The sequence below is a fragment of the Conger conger genome, chromosome 1, assembly GCF_963514075.1.
Source record: "Conger conger chromosome 1, fConCon1.1, whole genome shotgun sequence".
Classification (NCBI taxonomy): domain Eukaryota; kingdom Metazoa; phylum Chordata; class Actinopteri; order Anguilliformes; family Congridae; genus Conger; species Conger conger.
The window spans coordinates 63,357,154-63,377,213 of NC_083760.1; the positions used below are offsets into that span (position 1 = coordinate 63,357,154).

General features: G+C 40.7%; 1 protein-coding gene across 1 annotated transcript in view; it reads left to right on the forward strand.

Annotated features, from left to right (window-relative positions):
- Positions 1–20,060, forward strand: part of LOC133140327 (collagen alpha-6(VI) chain-like) — a 62,927-nt gene that overhangs the window by 20,853 nt on the left and 22,014 nt on the right. The window contains exons 13-25 of the mRNA XM_061260189.1: positions 91–144; positions 1,632–1,703; positions 1,834–1,860; positions 4,660–4,704; positions 7,463–7,516; positions 7,822–7,884; positions 10,129–10,194; positions 11,050–11,103; positions 11,224–11,259; positions 11,818–11,880; positions 13,463–13,525; positions 16,279–16,341; positions 16,747–16,809. Coding sequence (XP_061116173.1) covers positions 91–144; positions 1,632–1,703; positions 1,834–1,860; positions 4,660–4,704; positions 7,463–7,516; positions 7,822–7,884; positions 10,129–10,194; positions 11,050–11,103; positions 11,224–11,259; positions 11,818–11,880; positions 13,463–13,525; positions 16,279–16,341; positions 16,747–16,809 — 723 coding nt within the window. The remainder of the gene's footprint in view (positions 1–90; positions 145–1,631; positions 1,704–1,833; positions 1,861–4,659; positions 4,705–7,462; positions 7,517–7,821; positions 7,885–10,128; positions 10,195–11,049; positions 11,104–11,223; positions 11,260–11,817; positions 11,881–13,462; positions 13,526–16,278; positions 16,342–16,746; positions 16,810–20,060) is intronic.

Sequence of the window (20,060 nt, forward strand, 5' to 3'; positions counted from 1 at the left end):
TGTAATTGGGGGAAAGGTGTTAGTTCAGCCCATGATCCACCTTGTTGTGCTCATACTGAATAATGTATGTTTTTATCTTTTCCCAAACAGGGTGAGCCAAGTCAAAACGGTCACCATGGATTCCCTGGAGAAGAAGGAGGGATTGTGAGTTCTTAATTTTATTAGAAGCACATACTAATGCTTACACTATGTACAATAAAATGTTTACTATACAGACAAAATTAAAATGTTTGTAAACAATTATGCATCAAGCACCTCTAGGTTCTTCTCCACAGCACAAGGCCCTTATTCATGCACGTAGTTTTTACAATCCAGGATATTGTGATGCATATTGTGCCTTAAAGGTACAATAGGTAACATTTTTGTGTTAAAACATTGTTACAAGACCATTGTATATCCCTTCCTATCATTGAAAAAGCCTCACTGACATGTTGACCCTATTGATAAAAATATGCAGTTGACAGGCTGGCACTCTGTACCAAGACATCAATAATAATACATCAATAATACAATAATTCAAGCTCATTGGTTGAACATTGGTTCTAATTTCCACAGCCAATGGCATTTCAACATCAGCGCGTTCACAGAGAAGCGGCAGGATAAATAGCGTTGTGGTTTGAGTGTGTTTGTTTCTGTAATTCCTCTCTTGACTTTTAGAAGTCCAAATTGATCTATGGTACCTTTAACTCCGTGTGCTACCTGTCACTAGCAAAGTGAGTGTTATGTATTATATTTTTAAACCTACCCATCAAGATTTATATTTCAAATGATGCAACTCAATTAATACCTGAATTGAAATCTGGTTAATTTATACACACATTCTGGGGATGAGACCTTTCCATCTGCCTTAAAAAAACAGAGATGCATTATAGGCAGTGAAAACAACATGTAAACCAAGTTCCTATGGTCAAAATAAGGAACCTGAGACTAGGCCTGTAGCAGAAATTTTGAGTGAAATTTAGAAATCCTGGGAGAATTTAAACTTTTTCATAAAACTGAAGTTTCAGAAATAGCTATGCATGCCATGAAGAATATAATTCTGATCTTTATATTGTGCTTATGGTGCTATATTGCAAACAATGACATAAAATGAGGTAAATTATTTTAAACTGATTTTTGAAACTGACAAATGAAAGACTGAGGAGGATCAATAGGCTCCTAACTGGTGAATGTGTAGTAATGTGTGTAGATGTTGTTCTGAACTGCATAATAGTGAGGTCACCCAAAAGTTACACTTGCCAACCATATTAAGGGTTTTGTAATTGGGAACCATCCAAAATCTGCAAGACAAAATACCATTGATCATTAAATAAAAGTTCTCAACCAAAAATATTCCAAAGGGGGAAAGAGGAACTCAGAAAAGGACGGAACTAGAAACTAGGTAGCCAAACAGAAACTCACTCAGCTACCACCAGCCAATCCCCAATACCAACTGAAAGCCAGGCCTCTTTTACAAGGCCCATAAGTAGGTAATGGACCTGTGAGTGGGGCTGATGCTGCCTCCTGGTGAACAGTGCCCAAATTTCCCTTCCTTACTTCCTTCCTTTACCTCTGAAGGATTGACTATATACTGTGCTATAGGGAGGGTGGAACTGCCTACAGATATATTTCTGTTCTGCGGCTGTTTGCAGGGTGAAAGAGGTCCACCTGGATTGAATGGAACGCAAGGGTCACAGGGCTGTCCTGGGAAAAGAGGAATCAAGGTAAGATGTGCTTCACAGCCAAATATAATTTTGTCTTTTGTAAGTTGAATCAGATATGCCATCTTGCATGCATAGGTCTGAACAAACTATATCAAGTTTTAAAATTACATTTAAATTTACTTTTTTACAGGGATCAGCAGGCTACTGGGGCTACAGAGTAAGTGTGTTTTGAAACCTTCACAATTTTCACAATTTTCTCCACACATGAAATGTGCTATCATAAAAAATATACAGGGATATACACTCAGTGAACACTTATTTGGTATTATTTGGTATTTTTGGTATTTTTTAGACCTATTTTTCCTCTGCAGCTGTAGCCTATCCATTTAGAAGATGCTCTTCTGCATACAACTGTTGTAATGCGTGGTTATTTGCGTTACTGTCACCTTCCTGTCAGCTTTGACCAGTCTGGCCCTTCGCCTCTGACCTCTCTCATTAACAAGGCATTTTTTTCCCACAGAACTGCTGTTCACTGGATGTTTTTAGTTTTTCGCACCATTCTCTGCAACCTCTATTTCTTCCCTATTCTAACATTTGGTCTGAAAAACAACTGGTCCTTTTGGCCATATCAGGAGCTCCTCGAAGTGCTCTTTTCACCACCTGACAACATCCCCAGTCCGGGTCAGCAGTTCTCTTCCCCTGCTGAAAACAGCCTGAGACAAGCCCTGCTTTCCCTTTCGTCGGCTGGTTTGCCAGAACTTCCTCGAGGCCAACCGAAAGTCCTTCTCCATAGCCTCCCCAAACTCCTCCCACACCCGGGTTTTTGCTTCAGCGACTGCCGAAGCCGCAGCCCTTCTGTCTGCTGCTTCAGGGGACCCCCGGGCCTGCCAAGCCCGAAAGGCCTCCTTCTTCAGTTTGACGGCCTCCCTCACCAGCGGGTTCTTGGGTTGCCACCCCGACAGGCACCGATGACCTTCTGGCTACAGCTCCTGCTTGCCGCCTCTGCAATGGAGGCTTTGAACATGGCCCACTCGGACTCCATGTCCCCAGCCTTCCCCGGGATGCGCGAGAAGTTCCTCCGGAGGTGGGAGTTGAAGACCTCGCGGGTGGGGGCCTCCGCCAGATGTTCCCAGTTCACCCTCACTACACGTTTGGGTTTACCGGGTCTGTCCGGCAGCCTCCCCGGCCACTTGATCCAACTCACCACCAGGTGGTGATCAGTTGACAGCTCTGCTCCTCTCTTCACCCGAGTGTCCGAGACATACGGCCGCAGGTCTGATGATACAACCACAAAGTTGATCATCGATCGTTGGCCTAAGGTGCTCTGGTACCAAGTACACTTATGAGCTACCCTATGCTTGAACATGGTGTTCGTTATGGACAATCCATGACCAGCACAGAAGTCCAATAACAAGACACCACTCGGGTCAAGATCAGGCAGGCCATTCCTCTCAATCGCCCCCTTCCAGGTTTCTCCGTCTTTGCCCACGTGAGCGTTGAAGTCGCCTAGCAGAACTATGGAGTCTCCGGGCAGCACCCTTTCCAGGATGCTGCCCAGTGACTCCAAGAAGGCCGGATACTCTGAACTGCTGTTTGGTGCATAAGCACAAACGACAGTCAGAGCTTTCCCCCCAGCAACACGTAGTCGCAGAGAGGCGACCCTCTCATTCCCCGGGTGAAATTCCAACACAGTGGCACTCAGCCGGTGGCTTGTGAGTATCCCCACACCCGCCCGGCGCCTCTCACTCTGAGCAACTCCAGAAAAGAACAGAGTCCAGCCCCTCTCCAGGAGTTTGGTTCCAGAACCAGTGCTGTGCGTGGAGGTGAGCCCAACTATATCTAGTTGGTACCGCTTCACCTCTCGCACTAGCTCTGGTTCCTTCCCCACCAGAGAGGTGACGTTCCACGTCCCCAGAACCAGTCTGCGACGCCAAGGATCAGCATGCCCAGATCCCCGCCTTTGCCCACTGCCCATTGGGCAAAGCACCTGACTCCAATACCGACCCCTGCAGGTGGTGAGCCCACAGGGCGGCAACCCCACGTTACCAATTCGGGCTGTGATACCAGACGCTCACCGACAAGCTCCCCTCCCGGGTCTGGCTCCAGAAGGGGTCTCCGGTTTCCCTTTTCCAGGCGAGGTAGATGGATATTTGTGAGGCCGTGTCATGGAGTCTTTGAATCGCTCTTAGTCTGGCCCCTCCCCCGGGACCCTTGGGAGACCCTACTGGGGGCTAATGCTAATGCCCCCGACAACATAGCTCCCAGGATCACCGGGACGCACAAACCCCTCCACCAGGGGGCGATTCCTTGGAGAGGTGAATTTCAATCTGCACATAGGAATGGTTGCAATATCCATTCAGTATATTTGCAATCTGCAAATGCTCCTCTTTGTCCTATTTTCCATTTGTGCCATCCGGTGCAACAATTCCACCAAGTATTCAAATGTGACACAGAAGCTTTCATGTCAAATGCGGAAGAGTAGGCGCCGATAGCTATTTAGAATATTACACAGATATGCTCTTTTCCAAACCTATTTTAGATTAAAAATGTTTTATGAGTTTATAATATGCAAAAATATACTATTCTGTACTATACCCTCAAGCTAAGTATTCCTCTTTGTTGGGCGTGTAACTTAATTTGGAATTGAACTCTGGGATTTGGAGTATGAAAACAAACTGTCGTGACAATCATTCACCACAGATCAAATCCACCAAAAATGAGGGATTGACACTAAAGCACAATTTGGGGTTGTAGGAAGATGGTGTTGAGGGATGGTTGAATCATTAGTGGCATGTCAGTCAGAACAGGTAAAAACACAGATATTTTGGATACAGTGTAAATTAATTAAATTATATGGGGCTTGCGGGAAAGAGCATTGAACATGCTGCGTTCGATCGTAAAGCAATAAGTTAAGAGATGTAAATTGCAGGACCAAATTGTGCGGAAAAATATGAAATCTGAAAAGGTGAATGATTTCTGTAAGCATATGATGGAGAACGTGTTTTCCTTCTGACAGGGAGAAGATGGAGATCATGGACTAGATGGGGTCCATGGAGAGCAGGTACTTGCTGTCTCTTCACAATTTCCCTCCTTAATTTAAATAAAAAGCCAATCCTCCCAGTTTACACTGCTCTTAAATAAAGGATCTTTTGCAACACACACCAGAGGCATGGTTGATGGTAGTCTTTGAAGGGCACAAATGTACCATCAAGACTAATCTATCAAAAGCTATGACAACTTCAGAACAGATCAGACAGGGGTCAATATCCAACAAACAGTCGTGACAGAAGTCAGGAAGTTCGAAAACGAGAGTCTAGGCAAAGGGCCGGTACACAGGTTCAACAGGGATAATCCAGTATGTGGTCAATGTCACAAGCAAAGGGTTGATAACACACGAGCAGTCCAAACAAAAGGAAAATCAAAAATCAAAAACCGAATAGCCAAAGAGTCCAAACACAACGGGTCAAATTACAACAAAAGGGTAAATCCAGAGACGGAGGCCTAAAACAAAAATGTAAAAACAGAAGTCAATCAGAAAATAACGCTGGAGAGTATGGTCTAAACACATAACAATCTGGCAGTGAGTTAGACAAACAGAGGGGTTTAAATACACAGATAACTAGCGGGAATGTGGGGAAACAATCAGGAAGTGAAACATGTGAAACAAATTAATGAAGTGACTGAACTGACAGATAGACTGCAGTGTGCACAGAGGGTAACAAAACATGGAAAGGCTAACCACTTAGACAAAAACAAGACAACGAAAAACCTCAGAACCTGACAATATGTGAGGAATTATTGTTACATAGAATTAACTTAAATGTAACAAAAAACAAAAAGCACCTTTTAATTACTTGTTCATTACTTGTTTTCCTGTTTATTTCTCAAAATCAGAATTAGCCAGTGGCAGAATTATGGCATTCATGTTTCGGACTAGGGATGTGACAAATCATCAGTTTTTGTAACCAGTTACCATCCCATTTTTTAAAACTTGGTTACTGAAAATTTTAATTGCATTTTCAAACTTTATTATTATTTTGGGCCATTTCAATAGTTAAAGATTTACATTTACATTGACATTGTGCAGTGTAACCTCACAGTTGCAGAAATCTGTAGTTCAATCCCTGTAGTGCCGTTCAAGCCTGGGGGCGACATGGCTCAGGCAGTAAGAGCAGTCGGAGGGTTGCCGGTTTGATCCCGGGCTGTGTCGAAGTGTCCCTGAGCAAGACACCTAACCCCCAAATGCTCCTGACGAGCTGGTCGGCGCCTTGCATGGCAGCCAATCGCCGTCGGTGTGTGAGTGTGTGTATGAACGGGTGAATCAGAAGCATCAATTGTATAGCGCTTTGGATAAAGGCGCTATATAAAAGCTGACCATTTTACCATTTACCTACCGTTTACTGGCATGCTGATCAGTTGTGTGTCATTTTTTTAAATGCATTGGTTAATTCTTCATGTTTTCATCCCTCTTGATTGGCATGAAATCTGTAAATATGCTGCTGTTATATGCAACTTTGTTACAGACAGGGTTGTGCACTCATAATTTGTCTGATATGATATAACACCTGGTCTATTTTACCATAGGCGACTGGTCTAATGATTTTACCTTCATGCCAATACAGGTCTCAATTACCTGTACAGTTTGATATATTTTTATGTAACGGTAAACTTGGCATATGGGATGATGTAATTCCAATGTAATTAGTCATTTTATTTAACTAGATAAAAATAAGCTGCAATCACCTATGTAGGGTGGGGATAGTAAATAGTTCAGTTGGTATGTTCCTGTGGGAGGGGCTAAGCCTTTATAAGGTGCTCAGACCTTCCTTTGTGATGAAGAGTTTTCTTGTGAGTAAAAGAGCCAGATTAGTAGCTGTGCCATTGTGCTGAAAGTATATTTTTGTGTTCATATGTAGTAGTTTGTATCATTGTAAATATATTTTTCATTTTACATATATTTTTTTCACAAAGCACTGTAAATACTTGCTCTAAAACTTCTATTGTGGCAGAGCCATATTTTGTATGATTTAGGACTGCCTACAACCTTCCAGCCTACCCTAGACTGCAGACATACCAGACAGAACTGTAGTCTATAAAAAAATAAGTTGATGATGTACTTTAGGTTGTAATAAGCCCCCAGGGGATGGATTGGCTCTTTTTGTTTTATTGCCCTGTACCAAGGGGAGAGGAGAATTGGGGACAAATGGCCTAGTTCAGAGGAATCCCCTTGCACAATTTATTTTAATGAGATAAGTGATATGTGCTAAGTACTCATTCTGTGGGTGACAGTAAGGTATTCTACGCTTATTTATATTGAGAGGGCACCAATCTAGCATGTTAATCTGGTTCTTATTTTCAAAAACTGGCTTCAGCATATAAAAGTACAGAGTAGTGTTTCAGTCATTTGCATATGTTTTTAAACAACTAACAACTAACACTAGCTGAATTCAGGAGGAATTATTTGCTTGGAGTGTGAAGCTAATATTGTTTCATTCAGTTTCATTTTCTTTCAATATGAGTAAGATCAGGAAATAAACAGAAATGCGAGTAATTAGTCCAAAAATGCTTCAAAAATTCTTACATTTTTTGCTTTATTGAACTGACTGAATTGGAAAGGAATCTGATTTCAGTAGCACGATGCATGGTTATTAAATGACTAATTATTAAGTAATTAATACATTAATTAAATCATTCATTCACTACTGATGATTGTTTAATTCATGAATGGCTATTATATTGATTGACTGATTGATTGTTTGATGAAATTATCTATTTATTGATTGATTGATTGGTTATTTTTCACTTTATTGAATTGACAGGGTGCGACTGGATTGCCAGGTGTCCCAGGAGAGAGAGGAAGTCCAGGCAGCCCAGTTAAGGACATTTATTTCATACCATCGACTACAGTACTCTTCACACAGCTCTTCCAATGTATTGTGTACCATGCACAAAAGAACTTGAATGCACTACCATCCACGCTGGCCTCTGATACAGTAAACTCTGATCACCCAATCTTTAAATAAATTTAACTCTCATATGCATGCACATCCCCGTCTCCCAGAGATGGCACAGAATAGGGCTCAGTATTATATCACTGCAAGAATTGTATGGAGTGATATCAAATGGCAGTGCCAAGAGGTGGTCACTGACTTCTGATGGGTACTGACTTCTGTTGCAGGGCCGCAGCGGCATCCGAGGGGAACATGGGGACAGAGGTCAGCCTGGTCTGAGAGGGGACCCTGTAAGTATCACCTGATATTAAGTACCTACCCCCAACCTTAATGATTACATTACCAATTTATCAGATCATCTCATTTCAAACAATGTTTGGAAAAATCTTACCCAGTTTTTGGTTCTTGGAACATTCTTGGAATGAAAGAATATAAAGTGGGCTCCACAATTACTGGCACCCCTGACTGGCAAAATAATTATTTTTCAGATACCAATGTGAAAAATACTGTACTTTTTAAATGTTTCAAAGGAACCAACCAAAATCATATATTAATTCAATAAAAAGTTAATTTACGCCAAACCAAGTACACCCCTGTTTTAGTACGTCTCCAAACCTCTGGCAAGGATAACAGCATAGTTGTTTCCTATAATGCTTGACAAGGCTAAATAACTATTTTGACCATTCTTCTATGCAGATCCTTTCAAGCTCCTTCACATTCGTGCATTTGTGAGGCCCAGGGGCACTGGTTAAGATCAATGGTATAATGGGATTCCACAAAGTATCTGGAAATTTTAGCTGACAATCTGGTTGCCTCTACCAGAAGGCTGAGACTTGGATGTAGGTAGACTATCCAGCAAGACAATGACCTAAAGCATACCTCAAAATCCACACAGAAATGGTTCAGTGACAACAAAATCAGTAGCCATCTCAGTCGACAGACCTCTATCCAATCAAAAACCTGTGGGCTGAACTGAAGACCCAAAAATTAAATTTATTTACTGTAGCCTAGAATTATAGGTTTTCAAGAGAATAATCTGTAGCTCTTTGATTATTATTTTGTCAAAGAAATTTGCCTATATCATAAATTCATCCGATAGATTGTTGTTGCTGGTATTGATAGCTTGTGGCAGATGGGTGGATGTGTTATGTTTTCAATTCAGTGTTCTTTTTCCCTGAAGACTGGTTACGCAATTTAGAGGCTAGTTCAGGCCAAATTATTCACAACGCCACAAGCTGCTACTGGCAACTCAAAAGTTTGCAACAATCTAATGACGCGTACAGAAATCTGCTTGATGACAAGAAAAACCTGAAGCTAGATTGGAGCAAAGGTACAATAAAGATAGCTCCTGAGACCCTGCACCCTAAAACTAGGTTTTAGCCCTACCCTAAAGGGACTTCTTTCTCTCGCAAAAACTTTGCAGGATCTTGCAAAACTAAAAGCACATCAAGCACTTTATTAGGAACATTTTTACACTTTATTACACTTATTCATGGGATTATCTAATCAGCCAATTGTGTGGCGGCAGTGCAATGCATAGAATCATTTAGATATGGGTCAGGAGCTTCAGTTAATGTTTACATCAACCATCAGAATTGGGATTAATCTAAGTGACTTTGTGGAATGATTGTTGGTGGCAGACAGGGTTGTTTGAGTATCTCAGAAACTGCTAATCTCCTGGGATTTTCACGCACACTAGTCACTAGAGTTTGCAAAGAATGGTGCAAAAAAACCAGACTGGTCAAACCTGGCAGGAAGGTGACAGTAACACAAATAACCACACATTACGACAGTGGTATGCAGAAGAGCATCTCTGAACACACAACACATCATAACTTCAAGTGGATAGGCTACAGCAGTCTACATCTAAAAAATAAGTCTCATAAATACCTAATAAAGTGTATGTACATCTGGTTGATTGTCTTTTCCAGGGGAATAAAAAAAGCTATTTTTTAGTTAGCATTTCAAAAATGTTTTCTCACCCATGTTCCTTTAGGTTCTCTCTGGTATTTCTCTTAAATAAGAGACATTCAGTTAAAATGAAATAAAATAAATATTTTGAAAACATTTTCACTGCAATATTTTTTTTGTCTTCCAAGATAATTGTATTATGTAAAAAAATGTCAAATCCTTTTTTTCTCTGGTTAAACTATGCTCACAGTTGGCTGTAGTGCTTACAAAGCAAACTCTAAAACACATTTTAAAATGACCAATTTAAAGTATGCTGCTACAATGAGTTGGTTTGTAGCCTACACTACACATTCTGCCACACATGAATTTGAAGGTGTTATGCAATAACAATCACATCTGTTGCCTTGAGTAGAGGTATCTAGGCTTCTCAAGCAAAAAGAAATGTTGAACTATATAATAAAACGGCTTAATTTTTGAATTTTGGAATTGATATTATGTCAAATTAGTAAGCCCTGCTCAATGAGCTTGTCTACATTTCTCCGGTCTGGTGAAACTCATCTGACTTTCAAGATGCATTTTTCATAAACATACTTAACCTCTCTGTGGTCTTGTCTGTATTCTAGGGGAGGCCTGGTGAGGATAACACAATCCCTGGTCGGAAGGGTGAAAATGGAGACTCAGGCATACACGTATGTGACAAACCCAACCCTCATTTAGAACTTGCATCTCAACCTGTGACTTGCATCTCGAACAATTACATCCAAGTGAATCTAGTTTTATTCCAGATTAGAATCAGACTAGAGTGGATCAGTTTTTTATTATTCCTGATTTATCATAATTGGTTGATAATCAGACAACAGACTTCATAGCATATTTTTATATCAGTCAGTCAATGAATTAAGCAATGACAGCATAGGAGTGACAGCATACCACAACAAGCAGGGCAGCAAAACGAGCCAGGCAGCGCTATGGCTTTAGCAGGCAGAAAGAGCCAGGCAGCGCTATGACTTTAGCATGCAGAATGAACCAGGCAGCAGGGCAGCTTTAGCATGATTTCCAGAGCTGGGTAATTCAAACAATACAGCAACAGCTAGCAGGCAGCAGAGCAGTGACAAATGAGCAAGGGTCTGAACAGGGAAGGTTGGTGCTTTATATAGCCCCTCCCATTAGACATAAGTATCAAGTGGGTGGCAATTCTGTTGTTTGTTAAACTCACTGAATAGGTGAACAGGCCATATAATTTGGTATATAAAAGAAAGACTTACTTTGTCATCCAAAATAATCAGCCTTTTCTTTTTCAATAGCGAGGATCCAGTGAACCAAAGAAAATGTTGCTCCGCTGAGGGAGACTTAGACTGCCAAACAGACAAGGTGCTTCCTGGCTCAAATATCAAGGGTAGAGCAAAAGAGTAGTCTGAGACCTGCCCAAAAGGTCAAAAGCAAAACAGGTGTTCACATCGGAAAAGCTTAAAATACTCAATCCCTAAAAATACTTATTTTTTCATGCTTTTATCACTGTTTCTCTTGCTCTTCTCGTTTGAAAGGGAGATGAAGGAAAGGATGGCCTTCCTGGAGAAAATGGTATTCCAGGAAATAAAGTAAGAATTATTTGCCAGTCCCCCAAGCCATTCCTCTATTGTTTTTTCCTGTTCTTCTTTGTTTCATCTCCATCTTGTTTTGCATACATTTACTTTTGATGTTGCATCTTATTTTTAAAGGGTGCTCAGGGAAGAAGAGGTCTACCTGGATATCAGGTGAAGTACAATTTCAGTTTTACATGTGTGGCATAGATATGTGTGTGTGTGTGTGTGTGTGTTTCCCCCCAGGAAAATAGTGCAGAGGGAAGTGGAAAGTACAGGGTAAGCAGTGAATCAGCAAGCCATGGAATTCACATGATATAGCCTACCCCTGGTAAAAAAAGGGGGTTAAGGGGAAAATAAAAATAAACTGTTAAATATTCTGCAAATTTGAATTAATAATGAAATGTAATTATACCAAACAGCATGTTGTATGGATGTTGTATCTGATGTTTGTGGAGGCATTTGTGAATTCAGCACCTCTGCTATTAATACCTGGGGGAAACCTTGCTGCGTGTGTGTGTGTGTGTGTGTGTGTGTGTATACGCTTGTGTGCGTATGCATAAGCAAGTGTGCCTATATGTGGATATGTGTGTGCATATGTGGGTTTGTGTTGTCTGGGTGTGTGGTGGAAATGTGTGGAAATGTTTGTACATGTGGGCGTACGTATATGTGGATGTGTATATGTGTGTGTATATGTGTGTGTGCATTGACACTCTGTCCTGACACATTTAGGGGGAGAAGGGAGAGCCAGGAGAGCTGGGGCTTCCAGGGAGCCCCGGACCCACTGGTCCACAGGTGACACACGGCACCCCAGCACCCCATATCCCTTTATTTCTTCATCCAAGAAAACTGTTAACCTGTATATACAGTGGGTACCAGAAATATTGGCACCCTTAATAAAAAGTGAGAAAAAAATAAATAATAAACAACATGAATGATGAAATAAAATATATTTTATGTTCAAACAAACAGGAAATTATATACTTTTATTTCAGTACATTCACTCTCATGTTCAAAGTTTTTTATTCTGTAATCTCATTTTTTTCTGAAACCACAGGTACAAAAATGATTGCCACCAATAATAATTATTGCACATAAAAACAAACAAAGTAAAATTGACAATACAAGTTTATTTAAATTTAGTTAATCAGTTTAAAAACTATATTGAGTCATTCTATCACTTCCTGTTTCAGTGGAGTATAAAAATGAGATAACAAGCATGCAAAATCCCTTTGTCAACCACCGGCATGGGAAAAGCCAAAGAACTGTCAATTCAGAAGATACAGATGGTAATTGACCATCTATAACTTGATCACAAGTCTGGTAATGGGTAAAAAAAATACATAAATGGTTAAACATAGGCGGCACGGATGGCGCAGTGGGTAGCACTGCCGCCTCACAGCAAGGAGGTCCTGGGTTCGAATCCCCGTCGGCCGGGGCCTCTCTGTGCGGAGTTTGCATGTTCTCCCCGTGTTTGCGTGGGTTTCCTCCGGGTACTCCGGTTTCCTCCCACAGTCCAAAGATATGCACGTTAGGCTGATTGGAGTCTAAATTGCCCATAGGTATGAGTGTGTGAGTGAATGGTGTGTGTGCCCTGCGATGGACTGGCGACCTATCCAGGGTATATTCCTGCCTTTCGCCCAATGTATGCTGGGATAGGCTCCAGCCCCCCTGTGACCCTATTCAGGATAAGCGGGTTAAGATAATGGATGGATGGATGGATGGTTAAACATACCACTTAGCACTGTAAGGTATAATAAATAAAAGGCATAGAACATATGGAATGGGCCATAAGTAACCGAAGGACCATAGTTTAAAGGAGCACTGTCACTTTTGTTTCAGTTGAGATTATTTGGATTAAGTGCTTAAATTTTAAAACCACCGCCATTTCCGAAATATGGGGCAAAACGTCTAAGGGAAAACATCACCGGATGTGTTTGGCTTGAATATCCAGCCTGTGTTTCCCAGTAACGGGCACTCAAACTCCCAGTAACGCTGGCCGCTCATCCAGGCGATCACATTGTTGTATCACGTTGTATTTCTTTGTTAAAAATCAAAAAGCTTGTCCTCTAACTTGGCGAAGTCAGAGCTTTCCACCATAACGCTCAGGCTAGCCAAGTTAGGTTGCGTGATATTTGTATGCCAACCTTTTCTTCAGAGCGTTCGGATTGGGCCGCCACACATTCAAGGGGAGAGTTTGAGCGCCCATTACCTTATGGGAAACACAGGCTGGAGATTCAAGCCAAACATGTCGTGGACGTCACTGTTAATAGCTTATGTCAATAACTATAATTATTTGGTTTGCAGCTATTTTTGTGCATATTTATCAAGGGTGCCAATAATTCTGCAGCCCACTGTATGTATTCTTATTTGTCAGGGTGAGAGAGGATTAAGGGGTCTCTCTGGACAAGGTGGAGCTCTTGGTCTTCCTGGGTCACAGGTGAGCCCCCACTAACGTCTTCAGGCCTGGTCCTCTCTAGCTGGGTCCTCACCTCCATAAGACCACTGAGAGAATCTTACAACATTATGTTACCACATCAAAAGTCTAAGACACTAAGGGCCAGATGTACTAAGCCTTTTGCAATGACCTTCACATATGATGCATTCTGCCCAGTATCATGGAACCTGCGCATGGTACTAGAACTTTAGTATGCATGTGATCTAGGCGAGGCATGTCCTTAATGCATATGCATTTAAAGGTGGATTGTGTAAATAAGGCGGAGATATTATAAGTGTGGCTGATTATGTATTCTGTTGAATTGACTAAAGTTAACGAGGGTCGAACTGTGCGTAAAATGTCTGCCTCTTAAGAGCAGGCGTAAACCGAGGTGCAAGACAGGGACACGGATCTAGGATTCGAAGACGTTTGCAAGAATCACACAATTTCAGCTCCCCGAGCAAGAAATCACCAAATAAATTATTGATAGTAAATTAATTAATGATTGCATCCAAGGCTGGGTGTTTGTTTCCAAAATAATGAATTGCATTAAAAATAAATGAACCAATATCTCATGTGAAGCAGTTGGAAGTGATTGAAATGACGTGCTCAACGGCAGTGACTGAAAGGTTAAAAAAAGCAGTGTTGCCACTAATAAAAACATATTAGTGCACTAAATGCAATGATATGCTACTATTAATCGCTTCTTAAATACTTGTGTTTGCTTAGTTATCCAAAATAATTGCGTAAAAGAAACAGGGAATTAAATGGACTGCCAAAAAATAGAAAATCACCTGTGATTTCTGTGGCAAACACCCAGCCATACAAATCATTGCGCTTCTGGGAGAAATAAAAGATGTACTGGAACCTCCCCAACAACGTTCCCATTCTATCCCGGCAACTGACAAGCTCATTGCAACATCTAACATTTAATTTGAACGACACTAGCCACCATGACTGAATATGTATACATTTGTATACATCAGTGGAGGCTCCTCCATAGAGGTGGAGGAAGCCTGGCCTCCCCAATAATTTGAGAGAAGAGAGAGATTTAAAAAAAACAATAAATATATTTATTTTATTTATTTATTTTAACAAAAAACATATTTTTTATTTTTTATATTCATATTATTTTAGTTTTGTTCATAAATCTAAATTTTCCCATGGCTAAAACCCAATATTGCAATTGTAAAGCAACAGGCCAGATTTCCCTATCAGTTTGTATTAAGGGAGGCCAGGCCTCCCCTAGGAAATTAGCTTTTCATAGAAGTCAATGTAATGCATTTTTTTTCATGCCAATATGTGATTGGCCAGATCACTGAAAATGGGTGGGCAACAGAGGCCTGGCCTCACCATGCATTGTGTCCAGGGCTGAAAGATTGACATTTTGTTCGTCCAATCACATGCTACTGGTTCATTTGGAATCAACTATCCTTTCCTTTCCTATTCAACACAGAAGCCATTTTGAGAATTCGCTAGTCACTTCAGTCAAACAAACACTCGCCATAGTGGCTACGAGTGTCCTATCAACTTGTGCTTTTCAGGAAATTTAGAGAACACCCCTGGCTATCATCCCTGGAGTTTATAGCTCATTTGGCCAAACACTTTTGCTTAAAACTACCTCGGAAGTCGGCGAGATTCTAGCGCAATTTGAGATCTTGGGCTGGAGATATGCAGATTCCAGATACTAGGGAGTGAGAATGACATTCAATAGGTCATGTTAGACACCATTTGGGATTTATTGAACAGTTTTATTTTTAATGTAGTCCATTTCGTTTTATTACAAGTCAATTTAATAATCTTCCATATCAAATTACCGAATTGTTGCTCTGTGAGGAAATTCACTCTAAATACGAATAGAGTGCTGCCCTCTAGTGGATAACGTTAACGTTAGATAAAGCCAACTGGAACCATATTTTTACATATTTTATATTAAATATATTGAATAAAACTACATATGATAAAGAAAGTGTTATCTTATCTTTTTTATATGCTAAACTTGATTAAATTGGTGATTACATGTTGAAGCTGTAGAAGAATGAAAAATGTAAGCTAAACAAAATTGTTTTTAACTACATAATTAAAATTCCTGCCTTTTACACATGTTCACTTGGCATTTATATTACATCCAAATGTCATTTCTCAGCTTAATTATCAGGCAGGCTCATAGACTTACAGCAATGTCATTTCTTCAGGAAGGCACAAGGCTAAGCTCTGCACAATTAATTTCATCAGCCAGAACTTTCTGACTGTAGCTTACACTCCAAATAGTATGCCTTTGGCCAGCACAAAGACAGATAAGAGAACAGGGAACATTCCATTGCGAGTGAAGTGAGCAAGCGGAAAAAAATGGCCTCCTCAATTCTGGAAGTCACCAGCCTCCACTGGTATACATGTATACATTTTGTCCTGTACTGGATATGTTGTATGAAGCAATAGGTTTTATGACCTTGTTTAAGGATATTCTGCCTATTTGCTTGACTGCTGATCATCACTGAGCACTGTAGACCTGTAAACAAGCGTCTTAATGCATATATTTAATCAGCCAATCATGTGGCAGCAACAAAGTTTTATAAAAGCAGGCAGACATGGTCTGTTGAAGAGGTTCAACTGTTTTTCAGACCAGCAGCAGAAGACCAATACGTCTACAAAATAAGTCTAATAAATACTTAATACTGTGCTCACTGAGTGTATATGTTTCATGGGCTAAAAAGCAGGTGATTTGGGTTAATCGTGTGTGACTACATTTTGCTTAGGGAAAACCTGGTCCAGCAGGTGACGAAGGATTGCCTGGAAGTCGTGGACCCCATGGACAGAAGGTATCAGAGTTGGATTCAGCATTGATTCATTATTTGTGGCCTTATGGCCTATGTAACATGCATGTTCAAGAAGTGTGTAGAATATGGGAACCAAGTGTACTCTATGTATAGTATCGCCAAACGCATTGCTCAGGTGGTGAACATCAACTGTTACTCAACTGTTCCAATAGTATCTGTTTTGGATTCAAATACTTTTCTGTGCTCTATTTCTCTTGACTGGTGCATTTGAGCCTGCAAGGAGGAGCAAATGGGTTGGTTTCACTTTTGTGATAGTTTAATTTGTTCCAAATACAGGCAAGCTTAGTCAAATGCAGGAAAGTATTTGAATCAAAAATAAATACTGTATGAACACAGGTTTGGTTACCCATTTCCAAGTCACTCCTCTGTATTTGCTTTCCCCTGCAGGGCCAGCCAGGAGATGTTGGAGGGAAAGGAGCAGTCGGACCCCCGGGGCCAAGAGGAATGCTGGTCAGATTTTGTCCCTCTTTCCTTTGACTGAGATTGCTGATTATGTGCCATGTCAACCAGTATTTTTCATGTCAATGGTCAGATTTGAATAATCTCAATTGAGTCTGACACCACACTCCAATCTAGTTCATAGTGTACACTGGTAGAATGCAAAACATTTTGGGCTGTCCACTAGAAGGCACCCACTCATTTTCCAGTCAGAGGTTAAAGTTCATATGCAGGTTTGGGTGGTCCGCAGCTTAATACTTAATATTCTATTTATTATGCTCAGCAATTCTCTTCCTCAGACCATCTAATGAAGACATTTTGTTGAAACAAAAACATAAACACTGCAGATAAATTAAAAAAACTGTACAGTCAGTCAGTATTTGGATAGTGAAATGGTTTTGGTTGTTTTTGCTCTTTACCTCAACAAACATCCAACATTTGACATCTATATTGAATGAACTGTGTAGGAATTACAGCTTACCCTTACCCTTTTCATACATAGTCCACCCAATTTTCGGGGAACAAAAATAATTGGACAAATTAACACAAATTGAAATAAAGTCATCATATCCAATATTTCATCGCAAATCATTTGCAATCAATAGCTGCATGAGGTCTACGACAACACCAGATGCTGGGTGTTTTCCCTGGTGATGCTTTGCCAGGCCTCTATGCCAGCCCTCTTTTGGGGACTATTTTCCTTCAGTGTATGTATACTCAATTGGATTGAGGTCAGGTGATTTACTTGCCCAGTCAAGAACATTCCACTTTTTGACCCAAAAAAACTTTGGCTGTATGTTTTGGATCACTGGCCTACTGCATGAAAAGCGTTGTCCAGTCAGTTTTTAAGGATTTGCTTGGATCTGAGCAGAGCATATTTCTGTATACTTCACTATTCATTCTGCTGCTGCAGTCAGCAGGGACATCAACAATGAACACATCATTGATTAATTAATTATTGTCTTCATCTGTAGGAAGATTAATTTCCTTTGTCAAATTTGGGCCTACATTAACAAAATAATCATTAGACTCATGAACAGTTTTTCTATATTTTCAATAATTCAATATCACTTTTCACAAAATATGTTGGAAAATTATTTTTGCTACAATTTTTAATCATGTCATTAAGCACACTCCAAGTAGCCTTAATATTATTTTTATGATTTTGCCACAACTGATTATAGTCGTCTTTTTGTTGCACTCTCATAATTAATGTCAATCTGTTTTTGTATTTTTGTACGTATCCTCCTTTTCCTTTGTTTGATGTTTGATAAATTCCTTATAGAGCCTATTTTTCTTTTTACAAGCTTTTTCCAACCCTTTTGTAAACCACGGTTTTCCCCTCTTTTTAGGATTTTGTTTATACGCTTTCAACGGACAATGCCAGTCATAAAGGGTCATAAATGTATCATATGATTCATTAGTATTGTAGGGGTCCTCACACAGGGCACCAAAATATGTAGGGTCCTCGCACGGGCCGCCAAATAACGCAGGGATTTTACTCTCTACGAAACCGGGGCGCCAGTTAAACGTTGTGTAGCAGTATAACTGCAAAAAGTAATCAGTCTCATAAAATTACTATTATCAGAAATATCTAACCACAAATTTAGTATTTTAATTAATAATTAAAATAACCAATATTAATGATTAAACATACCGATAACCTGAAGGTTGGAAGTTCTTCGAAAGACTGCTTTAACTCGGCTCTCATGTCTATGTGATTCCAAAACGGACACCGGGGTTTAATAAAATATATTTATTCAACAAACGTAAAACACAGAACAGATAAACTAACGGGAAGTTAGTAAGGAAATGTAGTTGGCTATGTGTGTGTGCGTGTGTGTGGCGCGCGCAAGCGCGTGTGTCGCTTGAACAAAGGAAAGGTAAAAGTGGGAGTAGCTAGCTTGGGTAAGCTAGAGTTCTGGGTGTGTTAGTTATTGTTAGCTGTGAGAAGACTACTTGCGTAGTTTACTCTATATATGCGCAAAAGACGGCGAATCAATTCACGTACATATATAGCTAACAAAATGCATTCCAATGATAAGACGGCAAATATGGAAACAGATTCACAAAAACAGTTAAGACTAAACTAAACACTGGCTATGCCTGAATGTTTGTTCTCTTACTGAGTCCATACGCATTGGATCCAAAAGACGTGCTGTCCTTGTAGGAGCCGCGGTGGTGCTGTGAATGTGTGTCCTGGAGAGATGCGCAGGCTGGGGCGTCTTAGCCGCGCGTTGTCGTCTGGTCCGCTCGGTTGCTGGATGGATGTTCGTTGGTCCCTTTTCCGGGTGGAAAAGTTTGTTGCTGTTGTTCTTTGGTGAGCTTTGCAGGGGTAAACTGATGTAGCGTTCCGCGTACACCAGTTTCCACTCGCTATAGGCCACGAAGTTACCGCGAGGTAACTGGGTGTGTCCGTAGGCCTGGTAGTGCGCTGTGCAGCATTCAGCCTCTGTCCGAGTCTCGGAGCAGATGAGCTGAAGCGAATGGCCAAAAAGGGTGCGTCGAAGAGAAGAAGCAGAAGAGGCAGAAGAAGCAGAAAAAGCAGAAGAGAGATCCCAAGAACATGTCTTGCTCTTATACGGGACCGTTTATTGCTCCCACCATTACGGGATTGGCTGAACCAAGTTAGACGTCATTCGTGGTGGACGTGGCGGAATTTTCCTGTGGGAATGTGGAAGTTGTAGTCCCTACATCCCCCCAGTGGTCTTAGGATGCGGCTGAAGCCAGTGTTCCTTGAGAGCACAAAAGTCAGTTCACAGTCCACAGGTCAAGTACATTGGGTCGGTAACACAGTTCACAATTGACTGACAAACATCCAGGCATTTATCAACAATTAACTAAACTGGTCTAAAACACATGATACAAACAATGTGAAACACTAAGGTCGAACAGTGAATACATTGTCACAAAACATAAGAAAAACATAAGGGGTCTAGGATGGAGAGGCTGTAGCCTTTTTGGAAGTCTTGTTCAGACTGACCAATTGTTCTAGTCCCTACAGTCAGGTTGCTGACGAGGGTTGTCATCTGAAATATGTGGGGGCATTTTCAAATTAGGGCAGCTTTCTGTATCCAAGCTTAACCTTATGGCTGTGTCATCAGGAAGGAAATGGAGAGGTGGTCTCATTTCTAAATGATGTGGTAAGCTCACAAGTGGTCTTGTCTTGCTTGGGGAAGAGATGGAGTAAGGCACACTGGGGTGTGGCAATATACTTGTAAAGATTACACTGTAGTTTCTACATGCAATACTTTACGATGGTT